Source organism: Kogia breviceps, chromosome 9 (genome assembly GCF_026419965.1).
Source record: "Kogia breviceps isolate mKogBre1 chromosome 9, mKogBre1 haplotype 1, whole genome shotgun sequence".
In the NCBI taxonomy this organism is placed as follows: Eukaryota; Metazoa; Chordata; class Mammalia; order Artiodactyla; family Physeteridae; genus Kogia; species Kogia breviceps.
The window spans coordinates 34,828,482-34,850,855 of record NC_081318.1 but is presented as its reverse complement, the minus strand read 5'-3'; the positions used below and the strand labels follow the sequence as shown (position 1 = coordinate 34,850,855).

At 35.9% G+C, this 22,374-nt stretch overlaps 1 protein-coding gene across 2 annotated transcripts in view; it reads left to right on the top strand.

The window, feature by feature from the left end:
• The window catches only part of MDFIC (MyoD family inhibitor domain containing), a 101,591-nt gene extending 92,189 nt beyond the window's left edge, over nt 1–9,402 (top strand). For both annotated transcript variants that reach the window (XM_067041670.1, XM_059073957.2), the window contains exon 5: nt 9,129–9,402. In XM_067041670.1, the coding sequence (XP_066897771.1) occupies nt 9,129–9,376 (248 nt within the window). In that variant the 3' untranslated portion in view covers nt 9,377–9,402. The remainder of the gene's footprint in view (nt 1–9,128) is intronic.
• Nucleotides 9,403–22,374: the final 12,972 nt, after the last annotated feature.

The window sequence follows — 22,374 nt, the reverse complement described above, 5'->3', positions numbered from 1 at the left end:
ATGTTGACTGTGTTTTGGCTAAGATGCATGGCCTCGCGGGGAAAGCAATGTGCCAGAGGGCTCTGTGTGGGAGGCGTACTTCAGGCCAATTTATGCAAGCAGCAGGTCATTCTAGGGCTGTAGGCCAGAATGCTGTGCGTCCTCTGGCTTGGAGACATGCAGCTACTTGGAGCTAAGCTACCGTGCCGTCTTAGTAAATATTTCCTGCCCCCGTGATCACTGGAGGAGCAGAACTCCCTGGAGATGTCTGTGTCTCGTCCCTCACAGCTGGCTTTTCACAGAGGCCAGATACTGACTTAGCCATCCTGGCTGTGATTCAGGATGACCAAAACCCACTTTTAGCCTGCTTTTTGATTTTGTATTGAGAAACAGTTGCAGCAAAGCAATATCTGGGAAGAGGAATGCCTCTTGCTCTGCATGGTGAGTCCCCCTGTGCCCTCCCAGGGCAGATGTGAGCCATAGCAGCTAAAGACATGGGGACACCTGTGGGTTCTCTGTGGCTTTGATTATAAAGCTAGAGTCAGGTTTGATTGCAATACAATTTCCTAAATTACTAATTACACATAACTGACTGCTCATGCTTTAACCTGCATTTTGCTCTTTGGCATACTGTTGACCTATTGAAAAAAATAACGAACCCCTGTTTCTTAGTATATAGTCTACATGATGGGGACCTGATTAAGAAAGTATTTTCAAGCATTTTCAGTCATAGGAAATGTTATTAGAGATCAGTCAAGATAAGACACATAAAAATCTACCTTCACTTAAAAATGGGTTGTGGGTTATTCTCAGAATTCACTGTTCTTTGCCCTTCCCTGTACTCTGCTGTATAGTGTCTTTGTTCCAAAACATTCAAAGCACCTGTCACACCACATCTTAAAAGAAGGAAACTAAAAAAAATAGACTTATTTAGAATACAGCCGAGTTTCCTGTGCAGAGTTTTCTGATGGTTCTTAGGGTTCCCTTCACTATAACTGCTTTCCTCACATTTGCCTAGTATTTTGGGCCACCTATAATTGGGTAAAACAATTTGGGATTTTATTATTAAATTCGTGTATTCTTATAAAAATAAGTCTTCAATCTCATTTCAAGAGAACAAAGGGCCCTCAGATCAGTCACAGATATTTTCACCAGTCACCAAAGATGCTGTTTAAGTAAGTTTCAGTTGTTACCTTCAGGGTGTTGGGAAGCTAGACACTTGCCAGATATGCCAGCTGCATGGATTTAACATTGATGACCTTTCAGAGGACTCAGAGATTTTGTTTGGGTTTGTGTCTGCAAGTAATTCATAACAGTTTTTTTAAAAGTCAAATGTTGTGCTAAAGATTTCCTTTTATGCTTTCTTTTTAGCTCCTTGGCTGCTGGTATGTTTCTCTGTTTTCCTAAATTTACAGTAGCTGTCAGTCTTGTGCTGAGTTCTCCTCTCAGTAATACACTGAATTGTGCAATTCTTTTGGGCCTAGTTTGGAACAGGCATTCTTCCCAGAACCTAGTTGGCTTCTCAAAGGTTAAACACTTGTGGCAAAAAACTGCAAATATGACCGAATAAAACCATGAAAATGAAAAACCACAAGAACAGCAGGAAAAACAATTATTTCTGACAGTGAACTACATGGCTGCAGAGGACTCCTCTCTTTTAAAGTTTGTTTCTCCATTTAGGTCTTCTTAGTTTGCTAATTCTTATGATCCTCTCTTTGCTTCAAATAAAACCAACAACATAATGCCTTTTATGATTCTCCATCCCCCTGGGGGTGGGAGGGGTGGCAGTGACAGAAACTGTAACAGCTGTTTCTTCTTAGTTTATTTTAACCTTTTCAGTACCCCAAGTCACAATCAAACTACTCTTTCTAGAACACAACTGAAAAGAAAAATGCTTTTGGAAAGGAATACAAACCAGATTATTAAATTGATTTGATATAATTTAGGGATTCATTCTTTGGTTTCTTTTCTGTTGTCATGTCTTAAGTATTTTTCTACTTATAAAGTACAGAAAATGAATGTGTTTCTGGTAGATGTTTCTGTAAATGCACCTTGCTTAATATCACTTTAATCTCTAAAATGAATTTTGGTTTGTGGCTTCTTTACGTGCCCTATTCATAGATTTGATTTTTCAGAGCAGCCCAAAGTGCTTGTCTAGTAAATTATGTAGGACCTATGTTTTAAGAGGATGACTATTTTTGTTAAGTTTTAGTATTTACATAAAGGGCTTATTCTTTTGAGAACTCTGTCATAACCATATATTTTACCAGTAGAGTTCCTATGTAATCTCTACAATGCTCCTGTTCATATAAATATGAACCTTTATTTTTAAGTTTTAAATTTAGATTTCTTTTGATTGACACATCATCTCTCTCTTGGCTGCCTACTGTATTATGTCTGTTTCAACAATGTAACTGGAAGTTTATGAGTTCTCCAACTCATCAACTTTGCTCTTAACTTGTTAAAGGATAACATTTACTATCAAGTCTTCATTAAAACTAAAATTCAGAATCATCTTTAGAAAGGAAATGTGAATCGAGGCTGAAAACAGATCAGCAAGACAAATCAGAAGAAATCAGTTGGATTTATAACTGATCTTCTTCCCCCCAGGAAGATGAACTAAGTGTTAGAAGTGACCCGTCCCTGTATTGGCAGCATAGCATTCTTGATTAGACCATGGATTACAGAGGCAGATTGTGTGGGTTCTGACCCTGCCTCTACTACTTCCTGACTCTGTGACTTTGAGAAGATTTCCTAAGTTTTCTGTAATCTGTCTGTGGTAAAATGGGGATCATACCATTACTGCTTCTTAGGGATGTTATTTGAATCAAATGAATTAATATTTGTAAAGAGCTTAAAACAGAATTTAGCAGAATTACAAAGTTTCTTAAATAGTTAAAAAAAGTGAAAGAGTGATGAAAATATCTCTTCTCCTAAGATTACACATTCTTAATTAATAAATGCTTTTTTCTTCATTAATGCCAGGCTTCTTAGTCTCTGTAAAACCACTACTTGTATCTATTATACAAATTACACTATATGACCCAGCAATCCCACTACTGGGCATATACCCAGAGAAAACCATAATTCAAAAAGACACATGTACCCCAATGTTCATTGCAGCACTATTTACAATAGCCAGGTCATGGAAGCAACCTAAATGCCCATCCACAGATGAATAAGATGTGGTACATATATACAATGGAATATCACTCAGCCATAAAAAGGAATGAAGTTCGGTCATTTGTAGAGATGTGGATGGACCTAGAGACTGTCATACAGAGTGAAGTGAGAAAGAGAAAAACAAATATCATATATTAACACATACATGTGGAATCTAGAAAAATGGTACAGATGAACCGGTTTGCAAGGCAGAGATCGAGACACAGATGTAGAGAACAAACCTATTGACACCAAGGGGGGAAATCTGGGGGATGGGGGTGCGGTGGGGAGTGGGATGATTTGGGAGATTGGGATTGACATATATACACTAATATGTATAAAATATATAATAAGAACTTGCCATATAAAAAATAAACAAAATAAAATTCAAAAAAAGAGAAATTACACTATGTTGTTGAAGACAGTCTAGAAAATGAGTGTTCAATCTATTTGCACTAGAATTTATTTTTTCAAGTTGCAAATGAAGCAACTGACAAAGGATTAATCTCCAAAATTTATAAGCAACTCATGCAGCTCAATAACAAAAAAACAAACAACCCAATCCAAAAATGGGCAGAAGACCTAAATAGACATTTCTCCAAAGAAGATATACAGATTGCCAACAAACACATGAAAGGATGCTCAACATCATTAATTGCTAGAGAAATGCAAATCAAAACTACACTGAAATATCATCTCACACCGGTCAGAATGGCCATCATCAAAAAATCTAGAAACAATAAATGCTGGAGAGGGTGTGGAGAAAAGGGAACCCTCTTGCACTGTTGGTGGGAATGTAAATTGATACAGCCACTGTGGAGAATAGTACGGAGGTTCCTTAAAAAACTACAAATAGAGCTACCATATGACCCAGCAATCCCATTACTGGGCATATACCCTGAGAAAACTATAAATCAAAAATAGTCATGTACCAAAATGTTCATTGCAGCTCTATTTACAATAGCCAGGACGTGGAAGCAACCTAAGTGTCCATCGACAAATGAATGGATAAAGAAGATGTGGCACATATATACAAGGGAATATTACTCAGCCATTAAAAGAAACGAAACTGAGTTATTTGTAGTGAGGTGGATGGACCTGGAGTCTGTCATACAGAGTGAAGTAAGTCAGAAGGAGAAAAACAAATACCTTATGCTAACACATATATATGGAATCTAAGAAAAAAAATGCCATAAAGAGCCTAGGGGTAGGATGGGAATAAAACACAGACCTACTAGAGCATGGCCTTGAGGATATGGGGAGGGGGAAGGGTAAGCTGTGACGAAGTGAGAGAGTGGCATGGACATATATACACTACCAAACGTAAAATAGATAGCTAGTGGGAAGCAGCCGCATAGCACAGGGAGATCAGCTGGTGCTTTGTGACCACTTAGAGGGGTGGGATAGGGAGGGTGGGAGGGAGGGAGATGCAAGAGGGAAGAGATATGGGAACATATGTATATGTATAACCGATTCACTTTGTTGTAAAGCAGAAACTAACACACCATTGTAAAGCAATTATACTCCAATAAAGATGTTTAAAAAAAGATTTTTCAATAACGATTTTTTAAAAAAAAGCTAAAGAAAAAAAATTGATTAAATGTACTCTTTGTATATCTAAAAAGACCAGGTATTCTGAAATTGTTCAGTGCAATGTTCTATATACACTAATTAATTATGTAGCTAATTGTATGTTTCTTATACCAAGCTGGGTTAAAACTGGCAATTATGATATTTGCTTATTTTTTCCTTTTAGTTAATTTTTGGCATTATATATATGAATACAGGGGAGTACAAAATAAATATTGTTATATATTCCTCAAAAAAAAGAATTTATTTTTTCATGTTCCTTGTTTACTAAAAATACAAAGTTTAACAGACTTAAATTACTTTGTAGATTTTGTTGGCTAAAAGGAGTTTGGAGAGATTCTGTTCTTGGCTTAGGGCTTCTGATTTTCGTATAACAACCGTCCTTATTGTCTAAGATCTGGAGAAGGGACTTTGATTCTCAAATGAATATGTTCTATGAGCACCCATGAGTTGTTTAGTTGGGAATGTCACTCCCATTACTCTTCATCCTGAGGGCAGCTGATCTCACACATTACATTCAGTCTCTCCCTCCTGATTACTGATTGTTTCCCACTCCCTTTCTGTATATCGGAATGGCTGGACTCCCTTGTTTTGAATCAAACGCTAAAACTTTTTATTTCATTCTGCTACTGAATCTTGTTAATGCCTCCTCTCCTTTTCACTGACTCATCTGCCAAACTTGGCTATCTGCCACTTGACTTCCTCAGCCATATTATCCCATATCTTCAGCGAAAAACAAGATTTGATTTGAATTTCTCTTCATCAGTTCAAACTCTCAAGGTCTAAACGTTAACTCATCTGTATCTTATCTCTTTTAACTACAAAGAGCCACATACTGAGAGAGGACAATCATATTTGACAAAGGACTGATGTCTTGACTATATCAAGAACTTCTACAAATCAATAAGAGAAAAAGGCAGTTCAATAGAAAAGTGAGGGGAATACATGAACACCTGTTTCAAAGAAGATGAAACATGAATGGCCAACAACATGATAAGATGTGCAAACTTTTTAGTAAACAAGTAAATGCAAAGTAAAACCACCATGAGATGCCATTTCACACTCAATGAATTGGCATATATGACAATATGATAGTTTCATAGATTGGTGAAGATGCGGAACAATGAGCATTCTCATACTTGGTTGGTGGGAATACATTTTGGAGCAATCACTTTGAAAGCAAATGTGGTATTACCTAACTTGATTAAACATATGCGTATCCTGTGGCCCAACAATTCTACTGCTTGTTATTTGGCATGTGTACCCTAGGAGACCTGCACAAAACTGTTTCAAACATTAATGCTTGGAATAGAAAAACACTGGAAATGACCAAAATATTCCTAAGTAGGATGAATAAATAAATTACAGTGTATTAAATCAATGGAATACTGTACATCTAGAAAACAAGTGAACTTTTAGCTACATGAATCAAGAAGGGTAAATCTGAAACACATAATATTGAGGAAAAATGCTACTTATGGGAATTTACATGGTATCATTTCCTTTCTGATAGATTATGTAGGGATATTTACACATTCACTGTTGTATAAAGTACAATGAAAAGCAAGGGAAGAGGAACATGATTTAGGAAGGGACCAAAGGAGGCTTCAAAGGTATCATTACCCTCTATTTCTAAGGCTGGGTGGGAAGGCCATTCTTTCCCCTTTAAGATTGATAGATTCACTACATACAGTTCAATGTATATTTTATGATAAATACATAAAGAATCTAATGCTCAATAACTATACTTAATGTTTTTCAGTATCAAGTGAGTTTTTGTGGATTCCTCCTCTTAGTCTTGAAATATAAGCATTCCACAGAACACAAAGTTAAGGTTAGAAGTGTCCTTAGAATTAGTTAATATGGATATTTGTTTGAAGGCATATTGAATAGAACTGGGTTGCTTGCCAGTTAAACACTAGTTTCTTAATAGGAGTAATAATAATAAAGCTAGCTCTTTATAACATTTCAGATATTTTACAAATCACGATGATGACATAATCCTGGAAAAACTCTACTGAACAGATACATATAAGACATTAGGATAAAAATTTATAGAAAGACTGTAGAAAGAGGGAAACTATAGACTCTTTAGAAACAAAGAACTTTCCAAGGCTGTGGACTTGGCTCCATGAAGTTGATTTTACTGTTCTCCTAATATGATTGGATACAGTAATTCCCACTTATCCGTGGTTTTGTTTTCCATGGTTTCATTTACCCACAGTCAACTGCAATACCAAAGTATTAAATGGAATACTTTAGAAATAAACAATTCATAAGTTTTAAATTGCATGTCGCCCTGAGTAGCATGATGAAATGTCATGCCTTCCCACTCCATCCCACGCAAAACATGAATTATCCCTTTGTCCAGCACGTTTTGCCTGACCATCACTTAGCAGCCCTCTTGGTTATCAGACCAACTGTTTCAATATTGTACTGCTTGTGTTCAAATAACTTTTATTTTACATAATAATGGCTCCAAAGCACAAGAGTAGTGATGCTGGCAACTCAGATATGCCAAAGAGATGCTGTAAAGTACTTCTTTAAGTGAAAAGGTGAAAGTTCTCAGTAAGGAAAGAAAAAAAAATTATATGCTGAGGTTGCTAAAGTCCATGGTAAGAATGACTCTTCTATCCATGAAAGTGTGAAGAAGGAGAAAGAAATTTGTGATAATTTTGCTGTTGTACCTCAAACTGTAAAAATTATGGCCACGGTACCTAATAAGTTTGTAGTTAAGATAGGAAAAGCATTACATTTGTACAAGATATTTCAAGAGAGACTACATTCACATAAATTTTATTACAGAATATTGTTATAATTGTTCTCTTTTTCTAGCAGTTATTATTGTTAATCTCTTTGCCTAATTTATAAGTTAAACTTCATCATTGGTGTGTATACATGGGAAAAAAAAATAGTGTATATAGAGCTCAGTATTATCCGTGACTTCATGCATCCACTGGGGGTCTTGGAATGTATGCCCCAGTAATAAAGGAGGACTACTGTACTACTTAAACACATTAGGGGAAGATGGAGAGAAACTCACAGTCTTTCAGTTCTGTGATCTTTTTCCAATTGCTCCATAGACAATTTTACATGAGAGTGGGCTTAGCACTGAGAAGATTGGGAGGAAACATTGGTGTGTTTTTTAGCTTTATTTTTTTCTTCCACACCGCATGGCTTACGGGATCTCAGTTCCCTGACCAGGGATTGAACCCGGACCATGGCAGTGAAAGCCAAGAATCCTAACCACTAGGCCACCAGAGAATTCCTGGACTTTATTTCTACAGCCAACTCTGGAGTTTTCCTTTTTGAGTTTTTTCTGACTCTCTCCCCTTTTTGCCATCTGGCATGTAGAGTATGTATTTCCCACATTTTCCCCTTTTACAAAGTTACAGACTCTCTACAAAGTTAGAGACTACAGAGAAACGGCAATGTTCAAGGAGTTGGGGAGTTTATGACAGAATACACAATTTGATGAAACTCCATCAAAGGCACTCAATTGTAAGGCCAAATACAGAAATACACAAGTCATGTGACAGTGGGATGCCGGTAGGGATTGTTCTGTATTGTTGTTGTTGTTGTAAGCAGAATCCCCTCATTAAAGCTTGCATTGTATGAAATTTAAAAAAGAAAAGAAAAAGAAGGAAAGGAACACAAATACAAACCCAGAAATAATCCTGCCAAAAATGCACAAATATTTCTGAAAATAGACAAATGTCTTATAACATTGGTCTTAAATTATTTTATTGCATGTGTTAAAGTCCTCCAGAAATAGAAATTTTCTTCAGTTGTTCCTTTTAGTTGCCCCAAACTGCTACAGGAAAGAAGTTTAGAACATGGTGTACTAAATTTATTAGATTGTAATCCATTTGATTTCTCACTTTTTTACATCAGTTCATGAAATTTATTGTTTAGAGAGGCATCACTAGAGATGTCTCGGGAAATAATAGAAATGTAAAGTACTTTGCCACCCAGGAAGTGGAAAAGCAATTTCTATTTTCTGAAGAACTATAATGTCATGGAGTCATTTAGCAGAGAGCAGTAGATAGGGAAGATGGATGAGAGGCATAGAAAAGTGGAACCCAGGACCAAGGACCAGTGCACAGTGTGTGAGTAATACTCTAACCCACATGCACACACACATATACACAAGTACAATCTTTTATTTTTTTTTTTCTCCCAGATCCAGTATCTACTTCTAAAGATAGCTCATCTAGAATTTAACTTGTTTCTTTTTATGCTTCCAGCCCACAAAAGATTACTAGGACTGCATGTCATTAGGTTCTGGATTACTTAATTATTTTCATCAATTCTTATTATTCAGTATATTGATGATTTATATATTTTGTGTTCCTCCTTTTTCTGACTATGTGGCCTCCTCCCAACTGAAAATGAAGATTGCTGTGTCCACTGTATCCTGGCCTGCCTGTTCTGTGAATTCCTGACCCTCTGCAATATTGTCCTGGGACAAGCTTCGTGTGGCATCTGCACCTCAGAAGCCTGCTGCTGTTGCTGCGGAGATGAAATGGGAGATGACTGTAACTGCCCTTGTGACATGGATTGTGGCATCATGGATGCCTGTTGTGAATCATCAGACTGTTTGGAAATCTGTATGGAATGCTGTGGAATTTGTTTTCCTTCATAAATATTTATCTTCTGTTTGCATTAAAACTGGAGAGTGTTTTAAAATTTTTCTTTTAAGGGGAAAGGAAAGCACGTGGTAAGATTCTCATCAAACAATCCAGTATTTACACTGTTAACTCATTATTTTAGGAAATCTCTGAGAGCCTTTTTTTTCCTCTAACCAAATCTACATGGTTTAATATGTGAAATTTTAACTACTTTTAGACTTCTTAATAGGTTACAGTGACTGAGGGACATTTTGACAAAACAGAAAGAAAGGAAGGAAGGCAGGGAGGGAGGGAGGGAGAAAGAAAAAGAAAAAGACAAAATGTCTCCTCCTTTGTTTACTTATTTCTATTTATTTTAACCATTCTTAGGAGCCCCTTGCTCCAAATGTATTATTTCTCAGTGGTTATTTAAATCAGACGATTTATTTGTGATGTTTATTAATGGTTAAAAGTATTCTTTAAACTTTGGGAAACAAACCCACACAGTTGTTGGGGACCCAGTGTTCATCTCCATGCTGTGTTCTCCACTCGCTCAGCAAACGCTGAGTGCCTACTGTGTGTAATCTCCTGCTGCAACACAGAGATGGATGTCATTCAGCTCCAATCCAGAGGAGCATAGGAAAGTTTAGAAGAGGAAAGAGACCTGTAAAGAATAAACCAGCCCACAAGGCATACTGAAGTGAGGATTATGAGAGAGAGAAACTCAAAAGGCTATAGGAATACACAGAAAGGAAAGCTAATGTCTACTGGAATATTCAGAAGGCTTCAAGGAGGATGTGGCATTTGAAGGAGGCCTCTTAGGATGAGTGATTCATCTGCTGCTTGAATGAATTAGATTTAGGACCAAGTTTTAGGTGACTAGCCTGAGCTGTGTGTGCCCTTGAGCAGTTAGAAGAAAAACGCCTTAAGTGTGTATTTTCTTTTTTTAAACTATAAAATTAACTAATAGTATGCATTTTTTACATAACTTAGATGTTATGATAAAGTTTTGATAAAAACAGTGCTTTATTAAAATAGCTATATTTTTTAAAGAATGTGGAATACTTTTGAAAAGTTGCACTTAAATTAGGAGATTTTTTAATATTAAAATCTCAGCATTCTGATTTTGATTTATTCAAAAGCTTTTCTTTTTGGGAGCTTTAAGTCTTTTGCTGGGGGGGGGGTTGTTAAGAAACAACCCCCCCCCCCAATATTTATAAACACAGTTAATCTTAAATGCAAACCATTCCTTCCAACTCAGTAGGAATCTTGACATCCACTACTATGACCGGATTTCAGTACTTCAACTTTATATTAAATTAAACCATTATGGCAGGTTATAAATATCCTTAAGTATAAGGAAATTAGTCAGTTACAAGACTTACTAAGTGTTAGCGACTTAGTAAGTTACAAAGTTACTAATACATAGAGACTTTGTGTGATGTAGATGAAAGGGAGAGTAAAGTTTCATACTACCTGCTCTCCTACTAAGTTTGATGTCCCCAAATTGTAGTTTGGTTTGATTTAATGTAATTCCTTGTAGAAATTTTGAAAGTATACCTTTGGATGAATAGTTATTTTTGATTCTTGCAGTTGAATATCAAATTGATAGTAAAAACAAATGCATACTTTTAGGAAGCCTTTTAGCAAATTTAGGCTTTTAAGAAAGATTTTAAACCTAAAGCATGGGTATGAGACCCACGGTTTTTCCTTTGAGATGAAATTTAGTTTCTACTTATATCATTACTTAAAAGGCTTAAAAAAGAAAAAAAAGTTAGCAGACTCTTGAATCCCCCTTTCAGTACTGTTTACACACACACACACACACACACACACACACACACACACACACACACCACACACTGTTAAATTGTCCGTTTTAAATAGAGTTCTAATAAACAGCTGTCTTTCTGTTCCTTGTCTAAAGAGCGTCTTTGATGTAACAAATGAAATATAAGAACATCTTTCTACTATTTCATAGTAACCAGAGTCTGAGTATTTACATATACCCAAAGTTAACTTATGCATATATATTAGGATGTGAGAGTATCAACTTTATATTGACATATAAAACCTCCTAATGACCTGGAATCATTAAAATATTATACTTTTTGTCCTGCAAAAATGTTCAGCCAAATGGTTTGACTAATATTTAAGTGTATTCTGCTACTATTTGCGATGATGATATTAGCACTTTTAAAATAGTGTTTCTCTGTAACAGAGAGCATTAGTTGATAGCAGAATTTTATTCTCATATTTATATTCATAGTACTTTTGCTCTATTGTCTATTCTGCAGTCATTCCATAAAGTACCATGTATGATTTTTTAAAAATAAATGAAAAAAAAACAAAAGTAGGCAAATGTGAAAATAGTTTCAATATGTATTTTAGAATTTCTGTATGTAAAATGTTTTGTTGAATTATATGGCCATCATGACTAAGTGCTCTAGTTTACAGTTATAGATTTGGTCTCTTTTAAAATGTGGAAACTTAATCTTAAATATTTTTAAACTGGATCTGTATTATCCCAAATATATTATTTTGAAATTTTAAAAATGACTTCTCTATTGTTCTTTAGCCTATTTTCAATCTAATTGATATATTGATATTTTTAAACAAATTCAACTATAACTTAAAACCTTAAGCTTTTCTTTTTTCCTTACATCCATCTCTAAAGATTTCCTAGTCTCATTATGTAAATCACATGACTCGCGCCCATAAATGAACTATGAAAGATTCAGATCAGTTTATACTGCAAATCATAGTTGACAAATGATTTCAAAACATAGTTTTCTTTTAAAAATTCACAATAGAGCAAAATGCATGTTTTGTACGTATTTTTAGTAAATTGCTTTTACTCATTTGCTTTGGAATTATCTCCCAACTTATAAAAAGTGTGGTAGGTTTTTTTTTTAAATATGTTTACTGAAATTAAACACAAAATAGCGGTGGAATTGGGTATTAAATTTAATGAATTTCACCCAAGAGTAAATCATCAGAAGTACTTTCAACTAGGGTCTTTAGTGTCACAATTTTTAAGTAACAGGAAATGTTTTACTGTTAGTTTTTAACCCTCCAAATCACTTTATTTAGGAGAAGCCTTTTTACTTAGGAATATAATAATTTTATTTTTGTGTTCTTATAGTATATATCACTATATCCATTTTCCTCACCTGAAGCAGTCAGTGCTTCTCTGAACAGTTCAAGGAGTAACCAAGGCAACCTTATGTAATAACTTTTCATTCTTTATCCATACAAACTCTATCAGTGCCCTAGATTCTAATGTTATAAACGTCAAACTCACTGCCTAACATAAATAAGACTTGAGTCCAGAGTCTCTGTGGCTTGCTTTCTTGAATTCCAGTTTAAATGCCTAGATTTACCCAACCATCTAATGAATAAGTTTATTTATTAATAAGATTATTTTTCAAATTATTCAAGACCTTTATGCCCTTTCCAATTACTTGTGATTTGTAGGCCTGTAGGTTTATTACATCTAATCTGACAGGCAAGAGAAAATTTAATCAGATACTATAATATCCATTTTTCTCTTATTTTAATACTAATACAGGAAAGCATACCATTTTTGTTTTAAACAGCAGTTAATATAGGGATAGAGTTTATTCTACACTATTTATATTTTAAAATCGAGGATTAGGTACTACAAGGCAGTCTTTTTAACCCTTCATCTCCATGTCCCCTATAACCAATAAATTTAGAGTGACTATGTTCTCTAAGCCCCTCAAGGGAGTCAGAAAACCCTCAGGATGTTTCATCCTAGGGATGAAGTTTGGCACTTCCCGTGAGAAAACTGTTAGTTCCAACAGTGAGGCTACTGATATTTGCTTGCTCACTTCAAATTACTTTTAGAGATTCTGGTTAAAATGGGAGAGGTTGTGGAGAGGGAATACCGTTATGATGCAGCCCTAATGTGGAGGCTGGTTTTTGCAAAAACTGTCATTGGTGACTCAATCCACCATGTATTTTCACACTGCAAAATTCCCAGTGAACAATGGCTGCTCCCTCTGCTTTAAAGGACTATGAATCAGTATCATCCGAATGATCAAATTTTAATAAAGTCAACCGGCAATCTGTATGTGTAAAGGATTCTAAGCAAAGCCATATCTGAGCCTCACCTGGAAAGTAGGATCTCTATCTAGGCAAGCAGAAATCTGCACCACCTCATTCTTTATCAAACTGGGACAACCGTGTGACGTCTTCCACTAGGGCAACAACCATAGCCCCCAAGCTGCCAAATGTCAACCTGAGTAGTTCCCTGCCTAAAGCGGCCACTAGTTCCAGTACTGTTGTTTGTCCATTATGTATGCCCTTGATCCCTCACCTCAGCCCTTGCTAAAAGAGAATCTTGAATTTATTTGTGAGGTGACCATGAATAAATCACTTTAGATAACCATGCCTGGATATTTTACCAACATCGAGTATAGCTATATGTGTTAAAGACAAAGTATAGCTCTGCAATTAAGTGTTCCCTTTCAGGCAGGTCTTTGTTTGAGGTTCAGTGGAGAATGTAATTATTAGGAAAATAGTGAAAAGCAAATTCAAACAAATTCTAAGTTTAGCTTGAAAAACTGAAAAGGTTCTTAAGTTCTGTCTGATGCATAAAGGGGTAGAAGCAAAGGAATTACATTCCAAAGCCAAGAAAGAGGGTGTACAAAAGCAGCTGATCCACTTGACATAGTTCATAGCCTTTTGCAAAGGAATAAAAGCCCGTTGAGCAGGGAACCAAAAGATCTCATTATAGGATGAAGCCAAGCCATATTAAAGCTTGTGCACTAGTAACTATGTCTAAAAACAGCCTGCTGTTTTATATTGAACCAATACATTTCTTAACTTGGTAGGTTGCAGTGTAAAGATGTACAGAGCCTGTCTGCTGGATGCTATGCCAATTACAGATGTGGCAGAGTGGTGTCAAACACCTACAAATAGTTAGGATCTCAAGCAATCTTAGAGTGAAACAAAAGAAGTTTTAAAATGTCATCTCAAAACCTAGATAGCACAGTTCATCATATGTGTCTGACTCTCAGAGTCTCGAGATCACCTTTATTATATAATTTAACGTGGACGTCATATGATCCCTCAATCAGAATGCACAATTCTTTCAAGGACATGAATAGTGCCTGAGAGATAAGGAGAATACCTTTTAAAAGTAACACCTTCAGATGACAAGGCACCTGTGATCAGCTCGGCAGGAAGTGCGTTTTATTGGTGTCGAGGTGAAGGAGGAGGGAAACGCCCATGAATACATATTATATTAGATTTTGTTAGATCATCAGAAAGAATAATTGGGCATATTTACACAATCACATTTTAGTAAACTATTATGCCAGCTTAACGATAATACATATTCTGGTAAAAGTACATTAAATGGCAATCCTAAAGCAATTTGGCTGCTGAGGACATTATATTTTTTTATCTAATTATTCACAAATTAATGAATAAAATTAAATTCAAATCGCTGAAGAGAATGAAGCAATGGTGAGAATCAGAACTACAGAGTAGTTAAAGCAAAGATATGCAATGCATAACAGAATTAAAGCATTTCTTTTATTCAAACTCGGTGCTTAAAAAAGAACAAATCCATCATCTTGAAATTTGACTTGTAGCTTGACATTAAAAATAATATGAGTAGAATTTTCAGTGGGGTAAGCACAAAACTAGTTCAAGTTGTGTCACTCTCAATTACTGTACTCAGGTGGTGTGCCCATTAAAATTCCCACTTGTGGGTTCCGCTCACTATGCAAATGGGGTCATTACCTGGAGAATTTAATTGGTTATGACACTGGGAGTAGGACTTCTCCTTTCAAAATAAACCTACTTACACACATTTTCACTAGAAATTTGACTGTTATATATACTTTGGATTGTTTTGCCCTATAAATATTTACTAAAATTAAACTGCCTTTGCTTGCTTATTTCTTACAAATAATTCAAAGTGGATCCGAATTACTTTGTGCACATGGTTTTATTTGTTTCTCTATAAGGCTAGTTAGAATGATCTTTTGTAAAAATCATATTGCTAACAAAATAGTATTTATAAAAATCTTTGTATCTTTCACCCTACCCCTTACATGTGGGTACATTTCCAGTGAAGGTTTTCATCATTGAATAGTATCTGTTTTCTCTTTCATCATAGTTCTAAATATTCACTTTGAGGGGCTTCTTCCATTTTTCTCCTTTTTTGTCACTTAACAAAAAAAAAGGTACAGTTAAAGAGCTGACCTGCCCTCTTGGGTGTATAATATACATAGCATGGCTGAGAAGCCATGCCTGTAACACTTGCAAGGCCCTTATATTCACTGATAAGAGCGGGTGAAGATATTAAGTTGTTTGTAAGAATAGTTCTAGAGACAGTTCTACCAAGAACCACGAGACATTTAAAAATTTTTAAATTTTAAAAGAACAAACAATAAATCATTATGAAAAGTACAGTTCTCCATATACCTACCATCTGTTTCCACTAACTGTGTCAATTTCAACTGGAAAAAAACCCGAGTTTATAACTAGATAACAAGAATATTGATAATGGCCTGAATTTACAACAAACACTGAAATTACAGTATGGTTTAGTGAAATGTAATATTAAACTGGACACCCAGGAATTTAGTTCCTAGACACTGTCTCAACCAGCAGTTCCCAGAGTGAACTTGAAGTGGGAACAGAATTGCTGTAAGTATTAATGATATACTCTCAGAGAAGTGCTAATAGTTCCTTGGAAGAGAGAGGGGTTTGCAGTCTAAATTTGTATTACAATACCAAGTTGTACAACAAGCCCATGCTTATCTGGACCTAAAGAGAATATTTTTCCTTTAATGTAAAACAGAATATTCTAAAATCAGAGAAAAAATAATTCTAAGGATGACAGAGAAGAAATACTACAAATTTGTAACTGGACCATTGGGCAGGATTTTTAACATCTGTAACTATGGGAAATTTCCCATAGAATATCAAACATGGATCCAAGTCTCTACATTCATTTTTCTATGATATTTCTAATTGTGCCCGGAGGATAAGAAGGAGTTGGCGCATCCAATAAATATAATCATTTACATGCACAGAGCTCCCTTTGAAGTTAATAGGACCTATGGAAAGGGGAGTTATGCACCACGAGAACGGAGTTCAACCTGAGTCTAGTTCTTTCTTTTTAACATGCAGTGGTATTGCCAACGCATTTGGATTTTCTTACTGCTTATCTTTTCTTTGTATGTGATGTTTCAGCTGGAGTTGAGTGAAGTGCTCCATGTGTAGAGGAAAGATAGCCCCAAAGAGAGGATGTGATGATTGGCAAGCTTATACTCAGGGACCAGCTTTTTAAGATCGTATCCAAAAGTGATAGGGCCTGACATTTGTAGAGCTTGTTTAACTTTTCAAAAGGAAGCCATATACATTTTCTCATTTGATCTTCACAACTCCATGATTTAGCCAAGATACACATTTTAACCTCCATTTTACAGATGAAAACACTGTGACAGACTGCTTAAGTTCACTTCCTAAAGCCACACAGTTCCTGAGAGAATGCAGGAAACCTGATTTCTATTCCCAGGTCTTTCCATTAAAGAGGTATATTTTTTTAAGCAATCTTATATATAACTTAATATAATAAAGAGATTCAGCTACAACGTCTCTGATTGAAACTGGAGTGAGGAAGTTGGGAACTGAATTCTTACCTGCCTTGTTCCTTGTTTCCCATCTTTCCTACCTTCAGTGGATATCCTGGCATGGGCTCCAAGGGAGACTGAAAATCATAGCTACTTATCTGAAGATACTTATATGTGCTACTTATTTCTTATTATACACATTGATCCCAAAGTCAATCAACTCACGATATTTCACTGTCCTGTTCCTACTTATCAATGAGTCTTTTTGTTTTTTTCCTACATGGATGAGGAGTCAAGAGTTAGATGTTCTTCATAAGACTGTTTGCTGGTCATTCTCCATAGGTCCCTGCAGATCTGTTCTCTGTCTCTGCCTGCATTGTGCCAGGATCCCTTGCTTTCTGATTTCTAATTGGCTCTGGCTGATGGCAAGCACTAATGGGAAATCAGAAGGTGGGAGGAGAGAGAGGTCAAGGTACTAATTCCCACTGTGCTCCTAGGCCCCCTTCCTGCCAGGCAGTGATTTTTAACAACTCCATTCCTCCATATAAGGTGATCTTGTGCAGTGACCCCTGTCCCATAGCTACAGCTCCGTAATCTTGCCCCCTCCGGCACGGGGAAGTAATATTTCCCACCTCTGCTGGTCCCTGGCACTTCAAAAATCCCTGTTTTGTTACCTTTCAACTGAGTGTTCCTCTGTAAACAGTCCCTTTTATTAAATGCTCTTCAATTAAGACCCTTTGAGTGAGCCATCTGTTTCCTGCCAGTACTCTGACTAATGAGTAAAAGTGAGTTTGTGTGTGTGCAAATGCACATGTTGTCTGAATCCAATACTGTTATCATGTGTTTCTAAGATTTATCGAAGTAACGTAAATCCTGGTGGTCTCTTAGATGTGTCTCTAACGTGGACAGTCTACTCTAATATCGCAAGAACTACATTAGACACTCCAGAAATGTACTTGACACCTTCAGGTTCAAGGATCACACCTCTCCATGCTAATATTTGAGACTATAACAAGCTGAGGGTGGGAGACGGAAAGAAAGAGGGTATCATTACCATGAATGGTCCAAAGTTTATTGAGTTTATAAAGCTTTAGGATCCCTAGAGATAATGAGGTTTTCCTGTTTCCCTACAACCTAAAATGATTCAACATTATCGACATAAGCAGACTCACAATAGAAACCTTAGCCTGGAAATGAATCCCTCCAGAAATGTCCTGTCTGGGGACTCTATGTGAATGTAACCAGTGGTAATAAAACAATTGAATATGACATCTGTATGCCTTCAGAGTCAAACAGTTCTAAGCTAAAGTGGGTCCAGTATCAACCTTGGTCCTCCAGTTCAACCCCCAAGTTGGTAAACTGACAACATTTTAATTGATGCCTCAATATTCACCCAGTTAGTCAAGGAGACTGCTGATATTTGTTCCAGACCCTGTGCCGGGAATAGGGATAACAAGATGTCCATTTACGAATTCTCAGTTTAGAGAGAGAATGCAGATTAACTTGATAGACTTAAAGAGTTATAATAGAGACAGTATATTTGCTAAGAGAGGGGAGAAATGGAGGCTGACCAATGCTCACCAGGAGAGCCAGGAAGTTTTCCTAGAAGAGGTAATATTTGAACTGGGATTTGGAGAAAGTAAATAGTTATTGGTGCATTCTGAAGTTGCAGTAATGTTGGAAAGGATAGAGTTGGTGATTATGGGAAGAAGTAGAACTGAGTCCAACAAGGCAGCACTTTAACTGCTTTGCTGAAGTTTTCTGAACTCTGACGCGTAGGCAAAGTGAAGCCTTCTGAGGATTTAAATCAAGGAAATGGCAAGATCAAATTTATATTTTGATATAATTTTATTGGGGCAGCAGAGGAATGATGGATTAGAGGGGACTGAGGATGAACGTGGGTCGGGAGTTAAAAGATTGTGGGTTCATCGGCACAAAAGATGGTGAGGGCCTGACCTAAGGCATAGACTGTAGAAACGGATGGGGGTGGGGCGCCATGGGGAGGGACTGAATTGAACACATTTCTGAAAGAGAATTGAAAGACTATTCCAGGTGAATGAACGTGTTAAATGTGCCCTGTGTTTGCATACAAAACCAACTGTATGAATGTTAAATCAAAGTCAAATGCATAGAAATTTTGAAGTATATACATGTTTCAGGCCACCAGTGTCATGTCTTCACTAGTGAGTTAATGGATCTGAAAGTACCTGTAAACAGTTTCACCAATATCAGGAAACTATGTCAGAATTCCATTTAGGGTTTACATGATGGGAATGGTAGTATACATAGTGTTCAGGTGGGTGAACCAGTGAGAAAAATGCTAGAGTAAAATTTTCCACTTCCCTAGTATGCTAGGGATATATGCTAATGGATGTAAGCCAGGGGTTAACAGGGAGAAGTGAGAGAAAAACAGAAGCAAAGAGACATGGACAAAGGATCTCCAGAGTGCCTGGCATATAAGAGGTGTTCATTTATATATTCACTGAATTAATATGTGAACAAATGAATAAATAAATGAACATATATGTATATGTATCTCATGAATAACAATGTACAGAATTGGATTTGTATTACTACAACACACTGGATGAAAATTACGAGTGTAATAACTGAAAGAGAGGGGAAATTTTCACTGGGTTCCGCACACAATGGATGGGTCATTTTTAACTAAATCGACAGATCCCTAACCAGTTACTGATTACTGACTGGTTAAATGAATCATTCTTTAATCGGCTTAGTGAGTAAGTCCAATTCCTATCATGTCTTAGGTCATACATTACCTAATACATTGTTTCCTTAGTTCTATCTAATAAAGTGACCCAAACCTGCTTTAACTATTTTATTCTTCCCAAAAAATTTGCAAAAGGATCATAGAATTAAATTCTGTTTTTTTACAAAATAATTATGTTAAAATGTAAATACTTAAATTCACGTTGCAAATACTAATGAATTTTCAAGGAGGTCTTTAAAATATAGGTGTGTCCTAAGGATCATAAGGGAGAAGGAGAGTCACCAGGGCAAAAGGAAGCCACTTGTACCTGGTGGTGGAGGCTGGTACTTGAAGGGAATCACAATACAGCTGCCCAGGTGGAAGTTTGACTTGCATCTGGCAACTAGATCATAAAATATGAACTGAGGGCTTTTATCTGTTCATGAAAATATTTATTAATTATTGAAAGTATGGAAGACAAGGCAACGGAAATCCAAACCAAAGCTTAAATTGGCTAGATTCTTAAAATGTTTATTTTGATTCCTTGAGTGTTTTTGTTTTCGGAGATCACATCATAGAATAAAAGGAGTCATATGCTAAGGCTTTTCATATATTATGAAGTCAAAAGGTTGCCATTTATTTAGATTACATTTTCCTTTAAACAAAACTTTTTGTTGTTTAGGTTCTTTGACCTAAAATATGATAATTGTACTGACGTATATAGGTGGTACTAGTAATTAGTCAGAGGCTAGCTCAAAACATATCTATTTTAAAAATATTTCAGTGCATAGTGTTGGCATTTTTAATCATTTCTTCTTTAAAGAAGACTATCTGCCTGGGACAAAAGACTATTTCCATGGGGAGTAAAGTTCATATTTAATGAGAGAAAACATGTTACTTTTATGCTTTATTTTCAACAAGTGTCTGATTTTGAAAAGTATCAAATGCCTGCATATATTTGTGACAAAAAAGTTGTATTCTTTCTATACTCACTCAAAATTTCCCGTCATTTGGAAGATGGCAGATTGTCTTCAAAAAGTTTTTCTAAATGAAAAATATGGTGGGATAATACCCTGCATAATTACATGCCACGTTTGCATCAATAAAGAATTATACTTGTAAGTTTTACAACTAGAAGTAGCACTGTGGTTGTCATATATTACAGCACACACAATTTGATTGTTACAGAGTAGACATCTGCCAGAAACATTTCAGTTTAGCATGATGAATTTACCTTAGCCCTGTCAAGAATCGCATTACAATGCCAAAGGATTGCTTTGAATATATGTTGAAAAACAGAAATAAATTTGTTGAGGTAGGGTTTCAAATCCCCTCAGAATCATGTCATTACTGGTATTGTGGCTAGGCACACATGAGCTCACGTTACTCCAGGGGGGATTTGCCAATAGTGAATGTCTCTCATTTAATCAGGACAGCTAAAGAAAAGATATTGTTGACTGTGGATGATAGAGGAGTTTATCAGCATCACAGCAAGGATGCTAGCATACTCAATTTGCATAAATGTATAAGAATATTTAAAACATAATCCCTTTCTAAGCCATTTAAACACATTTGCATGGGAAGTGGTTTATCTGCAGCCCCCTTTTCAGCTTAATGGTAAACTTCTCTGAAAGATTTAACTAAACTCTAATAGAGACCATATTTATCTCAAAACACTTAATTGTAGGCATTGTTGGTTCAAATGGTAGAAGTTACACTTTCCTTGTGTGTGAGATATAAGGTAGACAGCAGGAGATGCAAACAATTGGTAGATTATTCCCAATCCACTCTAGAACTATTGATAAGTCTATGTCTATGGTCTTTGGGAGCCTAGGTAGACAACAGTCTCCTCTATAGCCAGCTTCAGAAATGCCAGGCACAATTTTGCTCTAATTTCCTGAAAGGCCTATGAATTCTATCAAAAATTTGCTGCATACTTTGGAAAGATTTTATTGTGTAGACATAACCACATGATAGGTTTCTTATATCCACAGCAAATTTTATAGTCTAAGATACAAAATAAAGACTACTGCCTTAATAATACCAAAGGGCCACATCCACACAGGCAAGATTGTGTGCAAGGTTCACAGTTTAACTACCATAAAATTTAGCTGCTGCTTTCATTTGAGAAATGTGGCAGATAAGAGCAGTTTCAATATTGCACCACTGCATTAATGTAGATGTAGTGCAGATATATTAAATTTTTTCCTCTCAACACCATGCTCTAAGAAAGTAGTAAGAGTATTATGCTTGCATGATACTGATTTGACATGTAGTCTGAGAAATATATGAAATGTTGTATTTTTAAAGGACCGGGCTTATGAAAAGTCTTATTTGAGGGAGTGTGGAATCAATTCGTAGGGATAGTTTATGGTCTAGAAACTCCTACAAGGTAATGGAAGAAACTGGTATATATGTATTAAAAAAATATGACAGAAGAAATATTAATAACCTATATTGAACTTCATCAAGGAAAAATAAAAATCATACAATATCTAAGTTTATATGTGCAACATATCAATAGTATTCAGTTAGTCTAGAAACACTTTATATCATTTTTCAGTTTGCCTTCTGTATCTTCTGATTGCTTCCAATTCAGCTACAAATACAAATTTCTATCACAGTCACATAAGCTAAGTATAAAAATATGATTTAAGTATAAAGTAATCCCAGAAGTAAGCTTTTTATGTTGTGTTGACAAAAATAT